Below are 24010 nucleotides of genomic sequence, written 5' to 3'. Positions count from 1 at the left end.
TGCAAGGCAAAGTTTTACTGACGTTACTGTCAGTATCTAGAAGCCACAGTTAAACAATCTAACCTATTAACAGGCGAGTCAAATAACACAGGAAATGCATAGACCTCTATTTTTAAACTAAGAATAATGAGGAAACTGTTCTTTACAAGTTGAGATCTGACAAACCGTCTCACACAGACAAGCAGACCAATCTGGCTTCAGTCTTTCATTTTCTAAGTGATAGATTTTTACCATTTATAATTATAATTTTTGATGAGCTTCATTTAAAGTCATACTTTCTGTTGAGAAGCTGAAGACAACACTGGCCATGTTGTCGACAGGAGCTGAATGTGTGTTCATGGGTTTGTTCCTTTACATCTCAGGTAAGAATGAACATTTATTTCTACAACACTAACTGTGAATCGTAACTGAACCGTAAGAAATTGAAATGTTATCAGCATATTGGTCAATAGTAGATTGATTTGAAGAAAAAAGATGACACTCAAAATGTTTTCTCAGATTCTGCTCTTCACATATATGTCAACAAATTGGTATTTACAAAAACAATTCATTTACAGTTTATCTACTAGAACTTAAGAACTGTAAAAATGCTTTTCTGTTAAAGGGGTTGGAGCAAACAGCATCTGTGCCTTCAAAGGTTCATCAGTGGATCTACACTGCTCAGCTCAACGTCCCACATCAAGCATGAAATGGTTCAACGTTCGTTTGGAGAGCAACAAGATGGTTCTAGATCAGATCGTTGCAGACGGAAAACATGTGATCATATCTGAAGAGAGCGACTTCACTATGTCGATCAATGATCTGAGAGAGAGTGATAAAAACTTTTACTGTTGTAGTGGCGTTAATGACAGATGCCAGGGGAGAGTCATTCAGCTCCTTGTTGCAGGTACAATTGTTCAGTTATATATTATTAATATATTATTGCAAAATAACATCAGTGCATTAATTCAACATCATCTCAGACCTGCAGGTGAAGGTGTTTCCTGCCACAGGAGAACAGACAGTGTCCCTGATGTGCAGCAGCAGTTGTCCTCTGACTGAAAGACCTGAGGTCTATATCTGGTACAAGAACACAGAGTTTCTCTATGAGGACTCGTCTCCTTGGTACCAGGAGCTAATCAGCAGCGAGGAATCAGTCACATACTCCTGTGCTGTCAAAGGCTACGAGCATCTCAGAGCCCCTGAAGTCTCAGTGGGTGAGTGACAACATGTGGCTCCGTATCCTGCTGCCTTGAATTGTAAAGTTTGTGAAAAACTGTTCACCACAGAATGTCTTTTTTCTTTTGTCCAGCTTCTCTCACATCAGCCTGCTTCACTGTGACCTATGCTAAAGGCAGAATGTGCTCAAATCAGCAGAGACCAGAAGATGAGCCGTGCTCCATCACATATCCCAGAGGTGAAGTTTCACAAATAATTACACACAAACACACTCCCAACCCCATACGTCTAAATCCTTTAAATAATGTTTTCATAATTTAAAAGATCTACAGTGTTTCACCAGAGATCGTTAGTTACCTTACACGTTGAAGCCCAGTCATACTGAGGTCCTGGTTAGGGACCATGAGATATGAGTTCTGTTTGGGTTAAGGTTAGGCATGAATTGATAAAGAATGGAAACGTGTGTGTGTATTTGTACAAATTAACTAAAGAAAGCATGGATGGATTTTCACTCATCATTATGTGGCAGGGATTATCCAGTAACTATTTGCTCACTCAAGTTATTAGCCCATCTCGATTAACGTGGCAGAGATGAAGTTATGAGAAGCAGTTTGTTTTGTTATTCTCTCTCAACAGAAGTTCATGTTCATAAGACTGAATTCAGGGTGAATGTCAAACTGGCCTGTATCACCAGCTGTCCACAGACTGAAGCTCAAACAATCACATGGTACAAAAACAGACGATTGGAGCAGGCACCACAACCAGTTCTCATCTCCTCTCTTGACTCTTACTCCTGTGCTGTAGAGCACCTGCTCTCAGATGAAGTTTGTAAGTATGAACCCATTTGTTTTATAATTCATGAAAGATTTGAGTCAAGAGCCTGTAAAAGAGAGAAAGATAAACTGTTTGATGATTTGTTTAAAATCTCTGTTTCAGGTATTCAGGATCCAAACTGCTTCACAGTGAATTATGTCAACAGGAGGATCTGTGCTCTGCAAGGTTCCCCAGTGAGCATCTCCAGTGAATACTCACATCCTTACTACCAGCAGCCGAAGTATAAATTGTGGTATAAGAGTAGGAGAAGTGATATGGCGGCTGGTGAAGAGCTGATAACGAATACAGATCGTATTCAGTTTCATGAAATGATGAACAGCCACATCCTGACAATCAATAAACTGAACAAGAATGACTCAGCAGAATACATATTCAGAATAAGAAGTGATGCAGGGAAATGGGCGGCTGCTCCTGGGGTGACTTTGGTCGTCACAGGTAGGTTCAGTGTTTAGATTAAATACCTACATACTTTCTATAGAGAGTTACTATTGATAAAAATAAGGCAACTAATTCAACAAACTAATTCCATTTACCCTTCTTGCTTATTTGGTTGTTTTAGAAGACACTTGTTCAGGAACGTCTTTATCAACTGACCAATCTCATCTTTCAGATCTGAGAGTGAAGTTTAGTCCTTCTGAGGAGGTGACCGAGGGGCAGAGAGTCACGCTGACCTGCAGAACCAGTTGTCCTCTGACGGACAACATGAACTACATTTGGTACTTGAACAATCAACCTCTGAATCTGACAAAAACACAAAGCAAGGACCTGGTTCTAGACCCCATCAGCAGTGAACATGAAGGAAACTACTCCTGCAAAGTTAAAATGCTCCAAAAGAGCTCTCATCAAAAGATGCTCACTGTCCACAGAAGAAGAAAATGGACTCAAGCAGCCATTAGAATCGTTGTTCTTCTACTGGTTGTAATACCCATCTCCATCTTCTTCTGGATTAGGTGAGCATCACTGTGCTCTGCTTCAAAACAATGACTTTCACATTCTCTTTCACACTAACCTGGCTTCAACTATTCATTTCACTCTCTAGAAGAAAGAAGACTTCCATCCAGTCTCCTAGAACTGAAACCTCTGTCAACTTGGAGGAGGTAAAGCAGAGAATTTTAACAGTTTCTTCCATTAGACAAACGTCCTCATCTCTTCAGAGAGTTCAACTGAGTCCAAACAGCAGCTTCAACCATTGTTCTAATGAAACAGAGATGCATTGTCCCATATGTTCCATGAATGTTATATTTTACAATACTGTACATGAATCATGTTTTATTTTCCCAGTACATTTCAGTTTTTAATTTAATATACATCGAGAGTTATTCCAGGCAAATGCAGCTATAATGAACCCTCCCATTAATTTGACCTCCATTTGGAATCTGTTAATTTTATTAAGAGAATTTTAAATACAGAGAAATAGTAAATAAAAAATGTTCTCTTGTCTCTTCATCAGATAAGCCCAGATCATGAGTACGAGAACAACTCGGCTCAACCAGTAGATGAGGATGATATTCTCTAAAGCAGCATCCAACTCCCCAACAACAGAGATGCTCTCTACTCACAGATCCAGACACATCAGCCCCAAGAAGAAAAGCAAAGCCCCTATGCTGTTGTCAGCTTTACACCCAAAACAACACCTGAGTAAACATCTGTTATTACAAGTGATTCAGACTTTGTGAATTATCAGAATTAAAAGCTGCCTCCGACCATATTCATTATTTTATATGTTTGTATTAATAGGCTACTTTGATTGTAATGGCATCTCCTTGACATGTTATCTGCTCTGCTGAATGTAATTAAAGAGTCTTATGACGAATATGAATAAAACAGATATTTCTAATAAAAAAATTAATTATATTTATTTTTTTTATGTTGCAACGTGATTGACCACAAGTCTACAAATGCATTTCTATTTCCTCTTTCAGGCAAACTGGCCTGTTAGTGGAACTCTAAAATTAGCACATCACTTCAGACAAAGGCCTTGTCTAAACTACTGCAGACAACAAACACTCAAACGAGCTTTCTGTGCCAGTAGGTGGCGGAAAATGTTGTGATAAAAAATCAACCAAACTATGGAGGAAGGTACATGACTTAAGTATAACTAAATGCATAAATAAATACATGAATAAACAAATGTATAAATAAATACATAAATAAATGAGGAAATAAATACAGAAATGTGTTAATAAATGTCTCAAATATATTACCACATTTATTTATTTCCTATTTATTTCTCTATTTCTGTGTCCTTATATAGTGTTGAAGCCCAGTCATACTGAGGTCCTATTTTTGGGACCATGAGATATGAATTATGGTTTTATTTATTCTGCACATCCCCACATTTATTCTAACACGTGTTGTGTTGCAAGAGAAACCCCCCAGTACCACTGACGTGTCCTCAGGTGATTTCCCCCCCGACCTCCAAAGGAAACAGACGTTACAACCCGGCCAACAGAAAGAACCTCAAAGGGGACATATTATGAAAATTCCACTTTTGTAGTGCTTCTACACATTATTTTGGGTATCTGGCATGTCTACCTTCCCAAAAACTCTGGAAAAAAACATCTCGCGATTTGTTGTGGTTCCTCTATTTCAGAAACTATGTGCTAGAGTGCGTCCAATGGAAATACGACCGAAATAGACGTCATAGTCGCAACATGCCTGTGCCCCCATAGATCTATGCACTCCCCCACTACCACTCGACCCACCCACTTTTTAGACAGTCTATCGGTGTCCGGCAGCCATTTCATTCTTGCAAGCCTTGGAAACACTTGGATAAGCTAACTAGCAGCATGAATCGAATTATAAATTATAAAAAGAAAATAATAAACACAAAAAAGTGCAAAATGTCCAACTTTTCCCCCCAATTTGTATTACAGATTACGTGGATAACCTGTTGGACCTCATCTTTCACAAGGTTTTTCAGGACCCGGCCCCATATGTGAATGAGGTGCTGAAGATCTCAAAACCTGAGGATCTCTCTGCTAAGTATGAGAAACCTGACAAGCAGGAAGTTATAGCCAGCTATGTGTCGAGTTTCAATCAAGGGCAGGTCTGAACCCTGTATAACTTCCCTGAGCATCAGGGAACAGTCTGCGTATCTGGAGCACCGAGCAGGAGGGCAGGACCACCCTGATTCTCCGGCCCAGATAGCCTCAACACCAGCTCACAAAGCTTCTGTACGCCAAATACCTGTAACGGCTGAGCAAAGTTCACATTTTATTTAGAGAAGAAAAGGTGACCCACAAATATAAAGTGTTCCTTTGTTTACAGTATGGCTACTGATGGCACAAAGTGTATTTTTGTAATCAATGTTTTTATTATACTTATTATGTCCCAGCCAGTACATTTAATAACTATGATTAAAAAGCTCTGTGGCAATCTTTCTGACAATACAAGTTTATATAAACAGTTGTGTGCTTTTAATGTTTGATATGTAACATGTCAACAATTGACACGTGTAAGATGAGCAGTTGGCAAAGTAATACAGAGGGAAGAGTAATTTATGTATTTTATTCCTCAGCCATATTTGTATTGCAGAAATGACTGATATCTCATGTATAAAAAAAAAAAAACTTACTGCTCTATTCCTCTTAGACATAAAGGCCCATAATATGCCCTATAGATGTTGAATGCATTCTGTAGTGAGAACACATTCAAACACACAGGCTAATTAAAGGTGGTAAAAACGTTATGTCCTACACCTCCATGAGAGGGGGGAGGGGGGAGAAGGGGGAGGGATCTGAGGAGGTCTGTTTTAGACAGAGTAAAAAGGTGCTGTTTTAAATGATCCTTGTGGTACTTTTACCAAAAAATGTTCCAGATATTTCATTAAGACCCCAAGGAACCATATCAACTGTGGTGAAATGGGCATAACATGTCCCCTTTAAGGTTCATCCTTCGCCAAAGGACACGATGTTGTCATCACTCCACTGTGCATTGTCCTATCACCACCAAACATCTGTCACATGATCAGAGTCCAAGACTTAACAGCTCTATGTGTCAACATTTCCTCAGTGTCATAGCGCAACCAACTGATTCGCCATGAAACAGGAAGTTCTTTGTAAATCCACTCTGCATTATCCAACCGGAACCCAAATACTGAACTATGATCACAATCCTGACCTGAACAGCTCCATATGTTAATATTAGTGCAGGGTCATAACGCCACCTACTGATTAGTGTGAAAATGAAGTTGTTGTAACATTGTCCAAATGACACAAAATTGCTCACGCTACAGCAGATCCCCTACTTTGACAGATCAATCAGTCTGTATGTAATAATAGTGATGGCGCCACCTACTGGCAGCAGGAAGTAAGCTTTGTTTTACAGCTATCATTCGATTGACATAAAATTTCCACCGTGTGATCTGCAATTGATAGCATGGACCGTAATGCTCAATTAGAGCAGATATACTAATAAAAACAGGGGCAGAAGCTACAGGTCAAGTTTGGATGTGCATGCTTTATGCTTCATATGTGAAAGGAAGGATCCGGATAATGTCTGTAAAAAAAGAAAGTTCATTGTGGCCGTGTTGATGATACATGTTTTGACATGGTCTGATGTTGAATCTTCTCTGTTCCTCTTCGTTCTTTAGCCTACATCATCCTGTACATAGTAGGGGCTGTTGTTGTTGTTATCGCTTGCTTGATGGGAGGAGCCTTCTTTCTCTACAAACGAAGCAAACAACACGAGGCCGTACCCACTGTAGAGTGAGTCTGTGGGAAAGTGCGACAAGTGTGTGGAGAAGTTGTGTTGTGACAAGCTGCAGAGTTGGTGTCAGACTCGTGGCCTGAGTGTCACATCTCTCTCGCTGTCATTTGCTGTCGTCTCTCTACTGACCACATAAAATGTCATCAGTCTCAACTTGTGTGAGTGTCTGTATCTCAGGTTTAACACATACTCATGGTTTAACATTGGTTTTTGGCCAATTTATACATTTCATTTGACAGACGAAACCACATTGTTGGACAAAATTTGAAAAAATTATTCACATATTCTTTCACAGTGAAGTTCCCAAATGTATTTCTATGACTTGTTGAAGTTAAGTTGAACACTAAACTGTATTTTGTGAGTTACCCAAGAAAGTACATTTTTTATTTGGTGAAAGAAAGAGTCATCGTTCTCTTTTTCTGTTTTCAATGAATGTACAGTTAGTGTGTCGTTAAAAATCCTGTGTGAATGTAAACCTAATAAAGTATTTGTTGGCTAAATGGGTCACTTGTTGTGGTTATTTTATATATTACTATTTTTTAGTAATGGAACTAATAATGTCTGAGTGTGTTTTAGTCTATGATTTTTGCAATGGAACTAATAATGTCTGAGTGTGTGTTATTCTACGTTCTGTCTGGAGCGTCCAGCTCAGATCCATCTCTACTGAAGACATAACGCTGTTAAAGGAAGTCACAAATATACATATATATTTTAAAGTTCAGTTTAAAGTTCAAAGAAATAAATGAAGCAGACCTGATGTTTGCTGGCTTCAAGTTCAAAGTGTAATGCATGAACAAATACAGAGACATGGCATTTTCTGAATATTACAGCAAATATCAAAAACATCGGGAAAATCGGAACATGAAATATTCTAAATAGAAAAATGCATATGTGGCATACCTGATTACACAGTATGATACACACATTGAAAACATTCACCCAACAAAGAGTGACACCTCCACCACAACACACACAGCTGCCAGCACATCTGGACCCCCCCACCAGCGTGCAGCCCCCACATTACAACACCTGTCCTGACCTGGAAAAGGGAAAAGACAGAAATTAAGCAGAAACAGTGTTTACTGGCTTCAAGGCCAAAGTGTCATGAGCGAGCTGCCCCACCCCCTCTACTGTCCAAACCCGGAAAACCAGTGTGATAACAACCCAAAGAAGCAACAGACCGCAAGACGTCACCGATAATTCAACCTCTGCAAACAACACCAGAAAATGACACATGCACCACACACTCCCCTTCAACACAGCCAACAGTAACATCACATATCATTATCAATGTTTATAAGTAGTCAACAAGGGCATATAATGCAAAATATCAGCAATAGCATGAACAACAATCTTGGCTGGGCCCTCAAACAGAGTTGGTCAACATTTTGTTATAATTCTTTCAGCAACGAAAGATAGGAAGTGTAAAAAACATTCTTTTTTCAAATTAAGTTCATTTTTAAAAAAAAACTAAAAGAAAGAACCTTAAACCTTCTAATTTTCAAAATGTAAATAGAAGCAAAAATAAAAATGTCAACGAATAAACGTCATAAATCATCAGTGTTTGAGTTTGTAAATTAGCAGGATTACACAAAAACAACTGAACTGACACCATGACATTTTGTGGAGATGTGGGACGTGGCCAAAGGAAGAACACACACAAGAAGTCTCCCACAAATTTAACTCAATACGTATATCGTTAATTCCAAGTGACAAACAAGCACACAACTGCAGCTGAAACTGAGGTCTGACTGACTGCGTGGATGGTAAAAACTTTGGGGGTGATAGTGCAAGCACATTGCAAATAGTGCTGCAAATTGCACGACACAAAACGATACAATGCAGCAATGTGGCAAAACACCAATCTAGAGATTCCATGTTATCATAATAAGAGAAGCATAAAAAGGGTTTGGTTGATTATGAAAATGTGGTGGAACAAACTAAAATCTGTTGGCCGCCACCATCTTGAGAATTAACTGGACACGCTGCTTTGACATATTACATAATACTTATTAGCCTTGGTGGAGGTATGGACTGTCAGAGCAACATTCTAGTTTCATGTTAGCAACAGATAAGAAAGATGTGTAAAGACAATGGGAGATGGAACTCTAGGTTTATTATGTTACATCCAATACACTTCCATGATTATTAAGAGACCATTGCTGCTCACAAATTAAACTTGTGAGTTTGTGATTACAAAGTCATGAACATGGTGTTTAAGTTGTGAGAACATTTCTGCAAGGCAAAGTTTTACTGACGTTACTGTCAGTATCTAGAAGCCACAGTTAAACAATCTAACCTATTAACAGGCGAGTCAAATAACACAGGAAATGCATAGACCTCTATTTTTAAACTAAGAATAATGAGGAAACTTTTCTTTACAAGTTGAGATCTGACAAACCGTCTCACACAGACAAGCAGACCAATCCGGCTTCAGTCTTTCGTTTTCTAAGTGATAGATTTTTACCATTTATAATTATAATTTTTGATGAGCTTCATTTAAAGACATACTTTCTGTTGAGTAGCTGAAGACAACACTGGCCATGTTGTCGACAGGAGCTGAATGTGTGTTCATGGGTTTATTCCTGTACATCTCAGGTAAGAATGATCGTTTATTTCTACAACACTAACTGTGAATCATAACTGAACCGTAAGAAATTTAAATGTTATCAGCATATTAGTCAATTGTAGATTGATTTGAAGAAAAAAGATGACACTCAAAATGTTTTCCCAGATTCTGCTCTTCACATATATTTCAACAAATTGGTATTTACAAAAACAATTAATTTACAGTTTATCTACTAGAACTTAAGAACTGTAAAAATGCTTTTCTGTTAAAGGGGTTGGAGCAAACAGCATCTGTGTCTTAAAAGGTTCATCAGTGGATCTACACTGCTCAGCTCAACTTCCCACATCAAGTATGAAATGGTTCACTGTTCGCGGGGAGAGCAACAAGAAGGTTCCAGATCAGATCGTTGACGGAAAAAAACATGTGAACATATCTGAAGAGAGCGACTTCACTATGACGATCAATGATCTGAGAGAGAGTGATAAAAACTTTTACTTCTGTAGTGACGTTAATGACAGATGCCAGGGGAGAGTCATTCAGCTCCTTGTTGCAGGTACAATTGTTCAGTTATATATTATGAATATATTATTGCAAAATAACATCAGTGCATTAATTCTTGTTTTATTCAACATCATCTCAGACCTGCAGGTGAAGGTGTTTCCTGCCACAGGAGAAAAGACAGTGTCCCTGATGTGCAGCAGCAGTTGTCCTCTGACTGAAAGACCTGTGGTCTATATCTGGTACAAGAACACAGAGTTTCTCTATAAGGACTCGTCTCCTTGGTACCAGGAGCTAATCAGCAGCGAGGAATCAGTCACATACTCCTGTGCTGTCAAAGGCTACGAGCATCTCAGAGCCCCTGAAGTCTCAGTGGGTGAGTGACAACATGTGGCTCCGTATCCTGCTGCCTTGAACTGTAAAGTTTGTGAAAAACTGTTCACCACAGAATGTCGTTTTTCTTTTGTCCAGCTTCTCTCACATCAGCCTGCTTCACTGTGACCTATGCTAAAGGCAGAATGTGCTCAAATCAGCAGAGACCAGAAGATGAGCCGTGCTCCATCACATATATCCCAGAGGTGAAGTTTCACAAATAATTACACAAACACACTCCCAACCCCATATGTCTAAATCCTTTAAATTATGTTTTCACAATTTAAAAGATCTACAGTGTTTCACCAGAGATCATTAGTTACCTTACACGTTGAAGCCCGGTCATACTGAGGTCCTGGTTAGGGACCATGAGATATGAGTTCTGGTTGGGTTAAGGTTAGGCATGAACTGGTCAAGAATGGAAACGTGTGTGTGTGTATGTGTACAAATTAAATAAAGAAAGTATGGATGGATTTTCACTCATCATTACGTGACAGGGATTATCCAGTAACTGCAGAGATGAAGTGGTGAGAAGCAGTTTTTTTTTTCTCTCCCAACAGAAATACATGTTCAAAAGATTGAAGACAGGTGGCTTGTCAAACTGGCCTGTAACACCAGCTGTCCACAGACTGAAGCTCAAACCATCAAATGGTACAAAAACAGACAATTGGAGCCGGCACCACGATCAGTTCCGATCACCTCTCCTGACTCTTACTCCTGTGCTGTAGAGCACTTGTTCTCAGATGAAGTTTGTGAGTATGAGCCCGTTTGTTTTATAATTCATAAAAGATTTGAGTCAAGAGCCTGTAAAAGGGAGAAAGATAAACTGATTGATGATTTGTTTAAAATCTCTCTTTCAGGTATTCAGGATCCAAACTGCTTCACAGTGAATTATGTCAACAGGAGGATCTGTGCTCTGCAAGGTTCCTCAGTGAACATCTCCAGTGAATACTCACATCCTTACTACCAGCAGCCGAAGTATAAATCGTGGTATAAGAGTAGGAGAAGTGATATGGCGGCTGGTGAAGAGCTGATAAGGAATACACATCGTATTAAGTTTCATGAAGTGATGAACATCCACATCCTGACAATCAATAAACTGAACAAGAATGACTCAGCAGAATACATATTCAGAATAGGAAGTGATGCAGGGAGATGGTCGGCTGTTCCTTGGGTGACTTTGGTCGTCACAGGTAGGTACAGTATTTAGATTAAATACCTGCATACTTTCTATAGAGAGTTACTATCGATAATAATAAGGCAACTAATTCAACAAACTAATTCCATTTACCCTTCTTGCTTATTTGGTTGTTTTAGAAGACACTTGTTCAGGAACGTTTTTATCAACTGACCAATCTCATCTTTCAGATCTGAGAGTGAAGTTTAGTCCTTCTGAGGAGGTGACCGAGGGGCAGAGAGTCACGCTGACCTGCAGCACCAGTTGTCCTCTGACGGACAACATGAACTACATTTGGTACTTGAACAATCAACCTCTGAATCCAACAAAAACACAAAGCAAGGACCTGGTTCTAGACCCCGTCAGCAGTGAACATGAAGGAAACTACTCCTGCAAAGTTAAAATGCTCCAAAAGAGCTCTCATCAAAAGATGCTCACTGTCCACAGAAGAAGAAACTGGACTCAAGCTGCCATTAGAATCGTTGTTCTTCTCCTGGTTGTAATACCCATCTCCATCTTCTTGTGGATCAGGTGAGCATCACTGTGCTCTGCTTCAAAACAATGACTTTCACATTCTCTTTCACACTAACCTGGCTTCACCTATTCATTTCACTCTCTAGAAGAAAGAAGACTTCCATCCAGTCTCCTAGAACTGAAACCTCTGTCAACTTGGAGGAGGTAAAGCTGAGAATTTTAACAGTTTCTTCCATTAGACAAACGTCCTCATCTCTTCAGAGAGTTCAACTGAGTCCAAACAGCAGCTTCAACCATTGTTCTAATGAAACAGAGATGCATTGTCCCATATGTTCCATGAATGTTATATTTTACAATACTGTACATAAATCATGTTTTATTTTCCCAGTATATTTCAGTTTTTAATTTAATATACATCGAGAGTTATTCCAGGCAAATGCAGCTATAATGAACCCTCCCATTAATTTGACCTCCATTTGGAATCTGTTAATTTTATTAAGAGAATTTTAAATACAGAGAAATAGTAAATAAAAAATGTTTCTCTTGTCTCTTCATCAGATAAGCCCAGATCATGAGTACGAGAACAACTCGGCTCAACCAGTAGAGGAGGATGATATTCTCTAAAGCAGCATCCAGCTCCCCAACAACAGAGATGCTCTCTACTCACAGATCCAGACACATCAGCCCCAAGAAGAAGAGCAAAGCCCCAATGCTGTTGTCAGCTTTACACCCAAAACAACACCTGAGCAAACATCTGTTATTACAAGTGATTCAGACTTTGTGAATTATCAGAATTAAAAGCTGCCTCCGACAATATTCATTTTTTTATATGTTTGTATTAATAGGCTACTTTGATTGTAATGGCATCTCCTTGACATGTTATCTGCTCTGCTGAATGTAATTAAAGAGTCTTATGACGAATATGAATAAAACAGATATTTCAATAAAAAAATTAATTATATTCATTTTTTTTATGTTGCAACGTGATTGACCACAAGTCTACAAATGCATTTCTATTTCCTCCTTCAGGCAAACTGGCCTGTTAGTGGAACTCTAAAATTAGCACATCACTTCAGACAAAGGCCTTGTCTAAACTACTGCAGACAACAAACACTCAAACAAGCTTTCTGGGCCAGTAGGTGGCGGAAAATGTTGTGATAAAAAATCAACCAAACTATGGAGGAAGGTACATGACTTAAGTATAACTAAATGCATAAATAAATACATGAATAAACAAATGTATAAATAAATACATAAATAAATGAGGAAATAAATACAGAAATGTGTTAATAAATGTCTCAAATATATTACCACATTTATTTATTTCCTATTTATTTCTCTATTTCTGTGTCCTTATGCAGTGTTGAAGCCCAGTCATACTGAGGTCCTATTTTTGGGACCATGAGATATGAATTATGGTTTTATTTATTCTGCACAGCCCCACATTTATTCTAACACGTGTTGTGTTGCAAGAGAAACCCCCCAGTACCACTGACGTGTCCTCAGGTGATTTCCCCCCCGACCTCCAAAGGAAACAGACGTTACAACCCGGCAAACAGAAAGAACCTCAAAGGGGACATATTATGAAAATTCCACTTTTGTAGAGCTTCTACACATTATTTTGGGTGTCTGGCATGTCTACCTTCCCAAAAACTCTGGAAAAAAACATCTCGCGATTTGTTGTGGTTCCTCTATTTCAGATACTATGTGCTAGAGTGCGTCCAATGGAATTACGACCGAAATAGACGTCATAGTCGCAACATGCCCGTGCCCCCATAGATCTATGCACTCCCCCACTACCACTCGACCCACCCACTTTTTAGACAGTCTATCGGTGTCCGGCAGCCATTTCATTCTTGCAAGCCTTGGAAACACTTGGATAAGCTAACTAGCAGCATGAATCGAATTATAAATTATAAAAAGAAAATAATAAACACAAAAAAGTGCAAAATGTCCAACTTTTCCCCCCAATTTGTATTACAGATTACGTGGATAACCTGTTGGACCTCATCTTTCACGAGGTTTTTCAGGACCCGGCCCCATATGTGAATGAGGTGCTGAAGATCTCAAAACCTGAGGATCTCTCTGCTAAGTATGAGAAACCTGACAAGCAGGAAGTTATAGCCAGCTATGTGTCGAGTTTCAATCAAGGGCAGGTCTGAACCCTGTATAACTTCCCTGAGCATCAGGGAACACTCTGCGTATCTGGAGCACCGAGCAGGAGGGCAGGACCACCCTGATTCTCCGGCCCAGAGGGCCTCAACACCAGCTCACAAAGCTTCTGTACGCCAAATACCTGTAACGGCTGAGCAAAGTTCACATTGTATTTAGAGAAGAAAAGGTGACCCACAAATATAAAGTGTTCCTTTGTTTACAGTATGGCTACTGATGGCACAAAGTGTATTTTTGTAATCAATGTTTTTATTATACTTATTATGTCCCAGCCAGTACATTTAATAACTATGATTAAAAAGCTCTGTGGCAATCTTTCTGACAATACAAGTTTATATAAACAGTTGTGTGCTTTTAATGTTTGATATGTAACATGTCAACAATTGACACGTGTAAGATGAGCAGTTGGCAAAGTAATACAGAGGGAAGAGTAATTTATGTATTTTATTCCTCAGCCATATTTGTATTGCAGAAATGACTGATATCTCATGTATAAAAAAAAAAAAAACTTACTGCTCTATTCCTCTTAGACATAAAGGCCCATAATATGCCCTATAGATGTTGAATGCATTCTGTAGTGAGAACACATTCAAACACACAGGCTAATTAAAGGTGGTAAAAACGTTATGTCCTACACCTCCATGAGAGGGGGGGGGGGGAGAAGGGGGAGGGATCTGAGGAGGTCTGTTTTAGACAGAATAAAAAGGTGCTGTTTTAAATGATCCTTGTGGTACTTTTACCAAAAAATGTTCCAGATATTTCATTAAGACCCCAAGGAACCATATCAACTGTGGTGAAATGGGCATAATATGTCCCCTTTAAGGTTCATCCTTCGCCAAAGGACACGATGTTGTCATCACTCCACTGTGCATTGTCCTATCACCACCAAACATCTGTCACATGATCAGAGTCCAAGACTGAACAGCTCTATGTGTCAACATTTCCTCAGTGTCATTGCGCAACCAACTGATTCGCCATGAAACAGGAAGTACTTTGTAAATCCACTCTGCATTATCCAACCGGCCCCCAAATACTGAACTATGATCACAATCCTGACCTGAACAGCTCCATATGTTAATATTAGTGCAGGGTCATAACGCCACCTACTGATTAGTGTGAAAATGAAGTTGTTGTAACATTGTCCAAATGACACAAAATTGTTCACGCTACAGCAGATCCCCTACTTTGACAGATTTATCAGTCTGTATGTAATAATAGTGATGGCGCCACCTACTGGCAGCAAGAAGTAAGCTTTGTTTTACAGCTATCATTCGATTTACATAAAATTTCCACCGTGTGATCTGCAATTGATAGCATGGACCGTAATGCGCAATTAGAGCAGATATACTAGTAAAAACAGGGGCAGGCGCTACAGGTCAAGTTTGGATGTGCATGCTTTATGCTTCATATGTGAAAGGAAGGATCCGGATAATACATGTAAAAAAAGAAAGTTCATTGTGGCCGTGTTGATGATACATGCAGGTGCGGCGCGTCCCATTGGGCAAGTCGGGCAGTTGCCCAGGGCCTCGGCCACCAGGGGGCCTCGTCGTATTTTTTTTTTTTTTTAATAATTCAAATAAATCACTTGTCATTTCACATGCATGTGACTGTAATGTAATGTATCTATGTGTCTTCTTAATTTGTTGAGTTTTCAGACCTAAAATACACACTGGTCATTGACCGGCTGCCTCAGAGGAACGAGCTCTGTTCTCACTATGTGTCTCTGAGCGAATGAAAGCGGGCGGAGGGACACACACACACTCGACCGCACAACACCGTACAGGGAGCTGCTGCAGAGCCGCGGGTTGCCGACCCCTGGCTACGGCGAAAGAACGATTTGTTTACAGTTCCACGAGAGATGCGGACGTCAAAAGTTTGACTCAAAACATTAGTTCCGCCGCACATTTCCCCTCCCGGTCGCGCGACACAGTTTGAGAATCACTGCATTTGGGACCCAGAGGTGAACTGTCCCCCGCGCCCCCTCCCCTTCCCCCTTCTCACACAGCATCAAGCAGGGGCGCTGCATTTGCCAATTCACCACAGAGTGACATGATAGATAATAGAAATCCGCTTCGCTGGCGGCTGGCCAGATTAAGTGATCGTTCCGCCCCTTTTTTTTACGTGTATTATGTGAGTGACAAGGGCGGGCCCGGCACCCAAAGCCCGCCCATAGCGCCGGGTCTGAATTTGTCGTGTGGTGGAGTGGGTGATCGCAGTAAACATGAAACGATTTCAAAGTGGCAGTGACAAAAGAAAGAAGAAAAGGGAGGAGGAGAAGTTAAGGGACAAATTACCCAAGCTAACACAGTTTTTCCAATCAAAGAATTTGTCCGTGGAAAATGAAGACATATCTGATAATGTTTCAAGTGATGCTGGGACAAGTTTAGCTATTGCTAGCAACAGCAGACACACAGCCACTTCACCACCAACTAGCCCTGCCTGCCTTGCTTCTAAAAACGATGAGCCATCATTGTGTACCACAGCTGCCCATATCCCTGACACTGACACCTGCACTGAGGATGCACAGGATACTGCCATGGTCATCATCCCTGCTCAAGCACAGCTGGATGATAGGGAGAGCAGTGATGTCAGCAATGTGAGTAACCCCAATGATACAGTGATCAGTGAAGACCCAGCATTATGGCATGAAATAATTACAGATAGTGAGAGAATTGAAATTGTTAGAAGAGGACCAGTACAAATTCGAAACTTTAATTACCCCCAAAACACAGATAACCCGCCAAGGAGATTCACGATTGAAAACTTTGAAATGAAAATGAAAAATGGGGAAAAAATTACAAGGAAGTGGCTAGTCTACTCGACCAGTGCTGATGCAGTTTTTTGTTTTGCATGTTGCATCTTCGGGAAAAACAAAATCTCACTCAGCACCAATGGATTTCGTGCATGGAAACATGTCGGAGAACATCTCAGAACTCATGAGCGCAGCAGGGAGCACATAGATAATATGGAGAATTGGCGCCAACTTTTGGCAAGATTGAAACTTAACACTACAATTGACTCCGTGAACCAAGAGCTGATAAATAAGGAAATTGCCCACTGGAAAATGGTGCTGAGGAGACTCTTTGCCATTGTATGCCATTTGGCTGAACGGAATTTAGCATTTCGAGGCCACACTGAACACCTGTACCAACCCAGAAATGGGAACTTCCTGGGTCAGGTTGAATTAATGGCCCAATTCGACCCAGTGATGAATGAACACTTGAGGAGAATCCAAAACCAGGAATGCAGAGATCATTACCTCAGCAAACAGATACAGAATGAGATAATATCTCTAATAGCAAAAAAGACCACAGATGCTGTTGTATCTCTGATAAAGAGAGCCAAGTACTTTGCTGTCATAATGGACTGTACTCCAGACAACAGCCATACTGAACAGCTAACCCTTGTAATGCGAATTGTTAACTGTGCAGAAAATGTGGGTATTTCCATTGAGGAGCATTTTCTTGGCTTTGTTGATGTCCATGACACAACTGGGAAAGGACTGTACGAATCTTTCACGGACCAACTGACCAAATTTGATCTTGACATCGGTGACTGTCGTGGGCAGGCATACGACAATGGGAGCAACATGCAGGGTAAGCACCAGGGTGTACAGAGGAGAGTGCTAGACACAAACAAGAAGGCCCTGTATGTGCCATGTGGGAGTCATAGTTTAAATTTGGTTATTTGTGATGCGGCACAGTCATCTAGACAGTCTGTGAACTTCTTTGGTGTCCTCCAGAGATTGTACAACTTATTCAGTTCCTCTGTGCAACGGTGGGAGATTATGCAGGAACATGTAGTGATGATGACTGTCAAAAGTCTGTCTTCAACCAGATGGGAGTGCAGAGTGGACAGTGTAAAAGCTCTCCGGTACCAAATGCCTCAGTTTGTGGCAGCCTTGGAGGCACTCATTGACCATGCCATGGCCAAAAGACCTACAGATTCTGAGACTGTGTCCAAGTGTGAAGCACTTTTGAAAGACATACAGACCTGGAGTTTCCTTGTGAGTGTTATTGTTTGGTATAACATTCTGTACCAAATAAATCACATCAGCAAACTCTTTCAGAGTCCAAAAATCTCAATAGAGACCCTGAAAAGAGAGATGGATGGACTTGGAGAAAGTCTGCAAGAGTACAGAGAAAGTGGGCTTAAATCAGCGCAGACCGATGCCAGGGAGATGGCAGAGGAATTACGAATTGAGATGACATTCCCTGAACAGAGACAGCAAACTACTCGAAGATGCCTGTATGAAGGAAGAGAGGAGACAAAGTTCACCCCTGAAGAGCGTTTTAACATGGAGTTCTTTTTACCTCTCATCGATACAGCCCTTTTTAAGCATCAGAAATCGATTTGCTAAGACAGAGACATATTTTGAGCTTTATGGGTTTCTTTATTCAGTGGAGAACATGAAAAAAGCAGTGCATGAAAGAACACTGGGCATTAGCTGCCAGAAACTGGAGACAGAAACAGAGGATGTTGATGGTGCTGATTTGGAACTGGAGATAAGGGCTGCAGTTAACGCCTTTCCAGACTGCATCTCCTCCCCTTCAGAAATGCTTGATAATATATACAAGGAGAACTTACTGGATTGTTACCCCAACCTAAGCATTGCACTCCGATTACTTCTCACACTGCCTGTCACTGTTGCTTCTGGGGAAAGGAGTTTTTCTGCCTTGAAACTAATCAAGACATATCTGAGGTCCACCATGGCTCAGGAGCGACTGTCAGATCTGGCAGTTATATCCATTGAGCAAGATGTGAGGAGAAAGCTAGACATGGAAGATGTCATCACTGCATTTGCCAATGCTAAAGCACGAAGAATCAGGATTTAATCCTGCACTCAACACTCACACACAGTAAGTGGCAGTTATAGCTCCTTTCAATTCATGCCATTTTCATTAAAATACTGAATGCTAACTTATATGCTCCTTCTCTCTTTTTGTCTGCTTTTTCAGGTATTTGCTCGCCTCCTGTGCAGATTGAAGAATGGGGAGCCACACCTACTTTGCCCTCCGACTCCATCCCCACCTTGGCCCAATCTTTTCACCAAACTCCACATACAAAGACTGAAAAACATGTGTACAGACACTGACACACACGCACTCACTCATTCACATCCACTTGTCTCCCTTTCACTAACTCACTCACTTACTCATTCGTCTCCGTTTTTCTCACAAACACACACACACACACACAGACAGGTCTCCCTTTCACGCACACACACTAACTCTCACACATACAGACACACACACACACACATAAACACAAACACTCACAGACATGTGACGTCTCCCTTTCACTCACACACACACACTCACAAATACAGACACACACACACAAACACTAACTCACTCACTCACATGTCTCCCTTTCTCTCACTCACTGAAATTCTCCCTCTCTCTCTCTCTCTCTCTCACACGTCTCCATTTCTCTCACTCACTTTCTCTCTCGCTCTTTCTCTCTCTCTCTCTCACACACATCACAGTCAAAATAGATGTTAAAGTCAGCCGTTTTGCTGTAAAGTTAATCAGTAAATAATTGTTTAGTTGTTTCTATTCACAATAAATGTTAGTTTCCCATAAAATGGCTCATTAAGTGTGTGTGTTTCTGGGTGGGTGTGGGGTTGGAGGGGATTGGTGCTTTGGTAGGTGTTTTTTTTTTTTTTTTTAGGGGGGGGGGGGGGGGGGGGGGGGGGGGGGCCTCAAAATTGTTCTTTGCCCAGGGCCTCCAAGTAGCCAGAACCGCCCCTGGATACATGTTTTGACATGGTCTGAGGTTGAATCTTCTCTGTTCCTCTTCTTTCTCTAGCCAACATCATCCCGTACATAGTAGGGGCTGTTGTTGTGGTTATCGCCTGCTTGATGGGAGGAGCCTTCTTTCTCTACAAACGAAGCAAACAACACGAGGCCGTACCCACTGTAGAGTGAGTCTGTGGGAAGGTGCGACAAGTGTGTGGAGAAGTTGTGTGTCGGACTCGTGGCTTGAGTGTCACATCTCTCTCGCTGTCATTTGCTGTCGTCTCTCTACTGACCACATAAAATGTCCTGTCATCAGTCTCAACTTGTGTGAGTGTCTGTATCTCAGGTTTAACACATACTCATGGTTTAACATTGGTTTTAAGCCAATTTATACATTTCATTTGACACACGAAACCACATTGTTGGACAAAATTTGAAAAAATTATTCACATATTCTTTCACAGTGAAGTTCCCAAATGTATTTCTATGACTTGTTGAAGTTAAGTTGAACACTAAACTGTATTTTGTGAGTTACCCAAGGAAGTACATTTCTTATTTGGTGAAAGAAAGATCATCTCTCTCTTTTTCTGTTTTCAGTGAATGCACAGATAGTGTGTCGTTAAAAATCCTGTGTAAATGTAAACCTAATAAAGTATTTGTTGGCTAAATGGGTCACTTGTTGTGGTTATTTTATATATTACAATTTTTTAGTAATGGAACTAATAATGTCTGAGTGTGTTTTAGTCTATGTTCTGTCTGGAGCGTCCAGCTCAAATCCATCTCTACTGAAGACATAACGCTGTTAAAGGAAGTCACAAATATACATATATATTTTAAAGTTCAGTTTAAAGTTTAAAAGAAAGAAATGAAGAAGACCTGATGTTTGCTGGCTTCAAGTTCAAAGTGTAATGCATTAACAAATACAGAGACATGGCCTTTTCTGAATATTACAGCAAATAGCAAAAACATCAGGAAAATCGGAACATGAAATCGTCAAAATAAAAAAAATGCATATGTGAGTCTTCTGCCCAAAAGTGAAGCCAAAGTGTCTTGATCGCCACCTGGTGTCTGGCTGCAGTACTGGAACTCACTACAGACTCTGGCTCCATATGGGCCAGATGGTGGTGTTTGTATCAGGGATGTTTTTGGCTTCATGTCTGGATAGTGAGAGTGAGTGAGTATATACACTCAATGATCTTTATCCATGTTACTCATTTCCTGAGGTTACTTTGAATAAGTAAAATAATAAAACAGACAAACTACATGTTTGTTCAGAAATTATTGTATAAATGTTGTTAATCTGTGTCAGTGAATGTGCTGTTTTAACTGTCACCGTCTGATTTTGGACGTGTCGCTCTAAAGAACTTTATAACTTTATTTAGAGTTGTGCTGTCTATAAAACATTACACATTATTTGTGTAAGTTCTCACATTGAGCAAAGCAGGGTTGTGTTACAACTCATGGAAACTTTGTGTGACCTCGCAATAACCCACATTTCCTGTTGGCATGCACACGTGTTGTTGAGATGCTATCTGAGGAGATGAACTCTGTATGATTATGAACATGAATAAATGGTTTCACTTCATATGTTTTCCTTTTTATTCTGTCTTATTTTACATTTTAATGTATTTTCCTGGAACAAGCTACCGTCCACTCAGAACACAAATATTGTCACAAAAAGAGCTTCAGGGAATAAAAACAATGAGAAAACTCTCATCTGACACGATAATTACTAATTAATGACTTTTGTTTCTAAAGAGAAAAAGTGGAACTGATACATTTATTCACTTGTCAATCTGCAAAGTGATGATAAGACTATAATACATAAACAAACAGTTAATACGTTATTTATAGTTTTATTTATTCTGCACAGCCCCACATTTATTCTAACACGTGTTGTGTTGCAAGAGAAACCCCCCCCCCCCAGTACCACTGAGTGTCTTTAGGTGATTCCCCCCGAGCTCCAAAGAAAACACAAGTTAAAACCCGGCCTAAAGAAAGAACCTTAAATATTGTCCTACAGAATTGTTTTTTTATCAATGACCTGATCAACGCTGCCACCTACTGGTGTAAAAAGTTATGATTACATTCTTTAGAGGTGAGATGAGAACTTTAAAATAAAGTCCTGGACATGAACAGAGTATTTAAATGACTATAAAGAAAACTGTAGATTTGTACTTGAGTATATCTGAGTATAAGAGTATTTGTGATTTAAAATCAGCATCACACCCAAAACACACAATGTCCAGAAACTAATTTCATCATTTGGGGTTTTATTTATTCATTGAATCACTTTTTTTTTTTTTTAATGACTCAGGTTCTTTAGTTTTTCATTGTTTTCACTGAAATGTATCTCTGTCTCTTCTGATGAGAACTACTTGAGTCAGAGCTGAAAATCTGTTCAGAGATTCTCACTCAAATTTATTTTTCAAATATTTTCATTTCTTCTGTCACGAGCTCGCAACCTGCTCTGACCCTCATCCTCTCCTTCTGCTGCTTGTTTGTTTAACTTGCTTGTGATGCTAATGGAAATATTGAGACTGAACCAAAGAACACGTGATTTCTGCCAGTTTAGATATCACGTGTGTGATTCCCACAGAGCGTTTGTTCCTGTTGTTATTATCAATTACATTTTGTTATTGTTCTTCTCATGATGATTATTATTTTGATCATATTGACATTGTTAACTCATCCTCGGGTGATGATGATTATTGAAACTGAGTCAGACCTGCTCTCTGGTGACATCACTGGGTTTTCCCTGAAGCTTCCGATCGTCTCTTGAACTGTTTCAGTTTCGTTTTCAGGAATCTGTCTCCTCCTCTTCCTCCTCCTCCTCCTCCTCCTCCTCGTCTACACACACACACACACACACACACACACACACACACACACACACACACACACACACACACACACACTCGATCTAAAGTAAAAGGGAGAGAGAACGAGGACTCGATTAGTTAAAAGCTTTTCTCGGTCCGGATCAGACTGAAGTGATTTCTCTTCTGGTTCCTGCCCGAACTCGAGCCATGTTCTCCCGCTACGTACTGGTGATCGTCTCCCTGTTGGTTCTCCTGTCGGACTTCAGTGTGTCCTGCTGTGGTGAGTCAGATATTTATAGACATGTCGCTCGGTCAAAGGTTCATGTTTTATATTTTATATTCTCAGAGCGGATGAGAACAAACAGACACGAGGACATGACTCGACTCATCGTCAGTTATAGTAATAGGGTTCTTTATACTTTTACATATATCTCTGTATGTATGTATGTGTGTGTGTGTGTGTGTGTGTGTGTGTGTGTGTGTGTGTGTGTGTTTGTGTGTGTGTGTGTGCGTGTGTGTGTTTGTGTGTGTGTGCGTGTAACTAAAGTAATAATAATAAAGTTTTGATCCTCAACAACTTAGCCTATTGATATTGTATGTTGAAGTTGTGAATAGAAGAAGTCTAGAATGGAGTAAGAGAATTATTAGTTGAAAACACACACACACATGCACACACACACAAACACACACACACACACACACACACACACACACACACACACACACACACACTCTCTTCAATATCTTCCACTATCTTCAATCTTTAAATATGAAAATGTAAAGTAGTCCAAATGCAATAGGCAGTATTCTATGTACAGGGTGTGATAAAGAGAAGTAGACAAGTATAAGATAAGTAGTATAAGAAGTATAAGAGAAGTATACAAGTACACAATTGAATGCACCACTGTTAAAAGATACAGTTCAACTCTAGATGTGTCTCTTCAGTGTCTCACCTGCTTTCATGGTGAATCTGAATGTTTTTTTTTTACAGATTACAACTGTGCAAACAGAACAGTGTTCAGTCCGTCCAGACTGGTGGTGAAGCACGGAGACCCGACCTCTGCCACCTGCTCTCTGTGCCCGTCGTGCCCAGATGGCATTTTCGATTTGGAAAAATCGGTTGGAATCAACAAGAAAAATGGAAGTACAATCACATGGACGGTTGCAAAAATGACGGAGTGGAAAACGACTCCAAAGTGTTTCTATACTACCACTGATAATATCCAGTGTTGCACTCCGCTCAACATTACACTGTACAGTAAGTTCACTTCTATTTATGAGATTTATACTCTCTCTCTCTCTATCTATCCATCCATTCATCCATCCATCGATTTGTCTTTCTCCACAGAGACTCCAGACCTGGTCTCCGTCAGCTTTTTGAATCACTCCGGGCCGTTGTTCGAGTCCCGTAACTACACTCTGCAGTGTGAGGTGCAGAACGTGGCTCCGATTAGAAGCGTCCATGTGACCTTCTTCAGAGGTC

General features: G+C 40.1%; 1 protein-coding gene across 5 annotated transcripts; it reads left to right on the top strand.

The window, feature by feature from the left end:
* The first annotated feature begins 135 nt into the window (after positions 1–135).
* Positions 136–12972, top strand: LOC128437303 (uncharacterized). 5 transcript variants are annotated; one of them, XR_008338191.1, is made up of 10 exons: positions 136–362; positions 605–886; positions 963–1196; positions 1292–1396; positions 10702–10893; positions 11002–11334; positions 11510–11849; positions 11939–11996; positions 12351–12558; positions 12822–12972. XR_008338191.1 is itself a non-coding variant. In XM_053419401.1 (9 exons), the coding sequence occupies exons 1-9, from the start codon at positions 308–310 to the stop codon at positions 12414–12416; spliced, it is 1665 nt and encodes a 554-aa protein (XP_053275376.1). In that variant the 5' UTR covers positions 136–307; the 3' UTR covers positions 12417–12757. The 5 variants fall into 5 exon arrangements, 4 of the variants coding, with proteins under 4 accessions (XP_053275376.1, XP_053275375.1, XP_053275373.1 ...); XM_053419401.1 differs by lacking the exon at positions 12822–12972 and having other exon boundaries at positions 12351–12757; XM_053419400.1 differs by lacking the exons at positions 10702–10893; positions 11002–11334; positions 11510–11849; ... (1 more) ...; positions 12351–12558; positions 12822–12972 and adding exons at positions 1795–1986; positions 2095–2427; positions 2603–2942; positions 3032–3089; positions 3443–3846.
* Positions 12973–24010: the final 11038 nt, after the last annotated feature.

The sequence above is a fragment of the Pleuronectes platessa genome, chromosome 3, assembly GCF_947347685.1.
Source record: "Pleuronectes platessa chromosome 3, fPlePla1.1, whole genome shotgun sequence".
Taxonomy (NCBI): domain Eukaryota; kingdom Metazoa; phylum Chordata; class Actinopteri; order Pleuronectiformes; family Pleuronectidae; genus Pleuronectes; species Pleuronectes platessa.
This window is presented reverse-complemented; position numbering and strand designations above follow the sequence as displayed.

What these genes read in the sequence shown, in the direction of transcription:
- LOC128437303 (XM_053419398.1), top strand. Translation starts at nt 308, where the DNA reads ATGTTGTCGACAGGAGCTGAATGTGTGTTCATGGGTTTGTTCCTTTAC. An exon ending in AGCCCCTGAAGTCTCAGTGG is followed by an intron (nt 1,197 to 1,291) that starts GTGAGTGACAAC and finishes TCTTTTGTCCAG; the next exon opens with CTTCTCTCACATCAGCCTGC. An exon ending in CTCCATCACATATCCCAGAG is followed by an intron (nt 1,397 to 10,701) that starts GTGAAGTTTCAC and finishes CTCTCCCAACAG; the next exon opens with AAATACATGTTCAAAAGATT.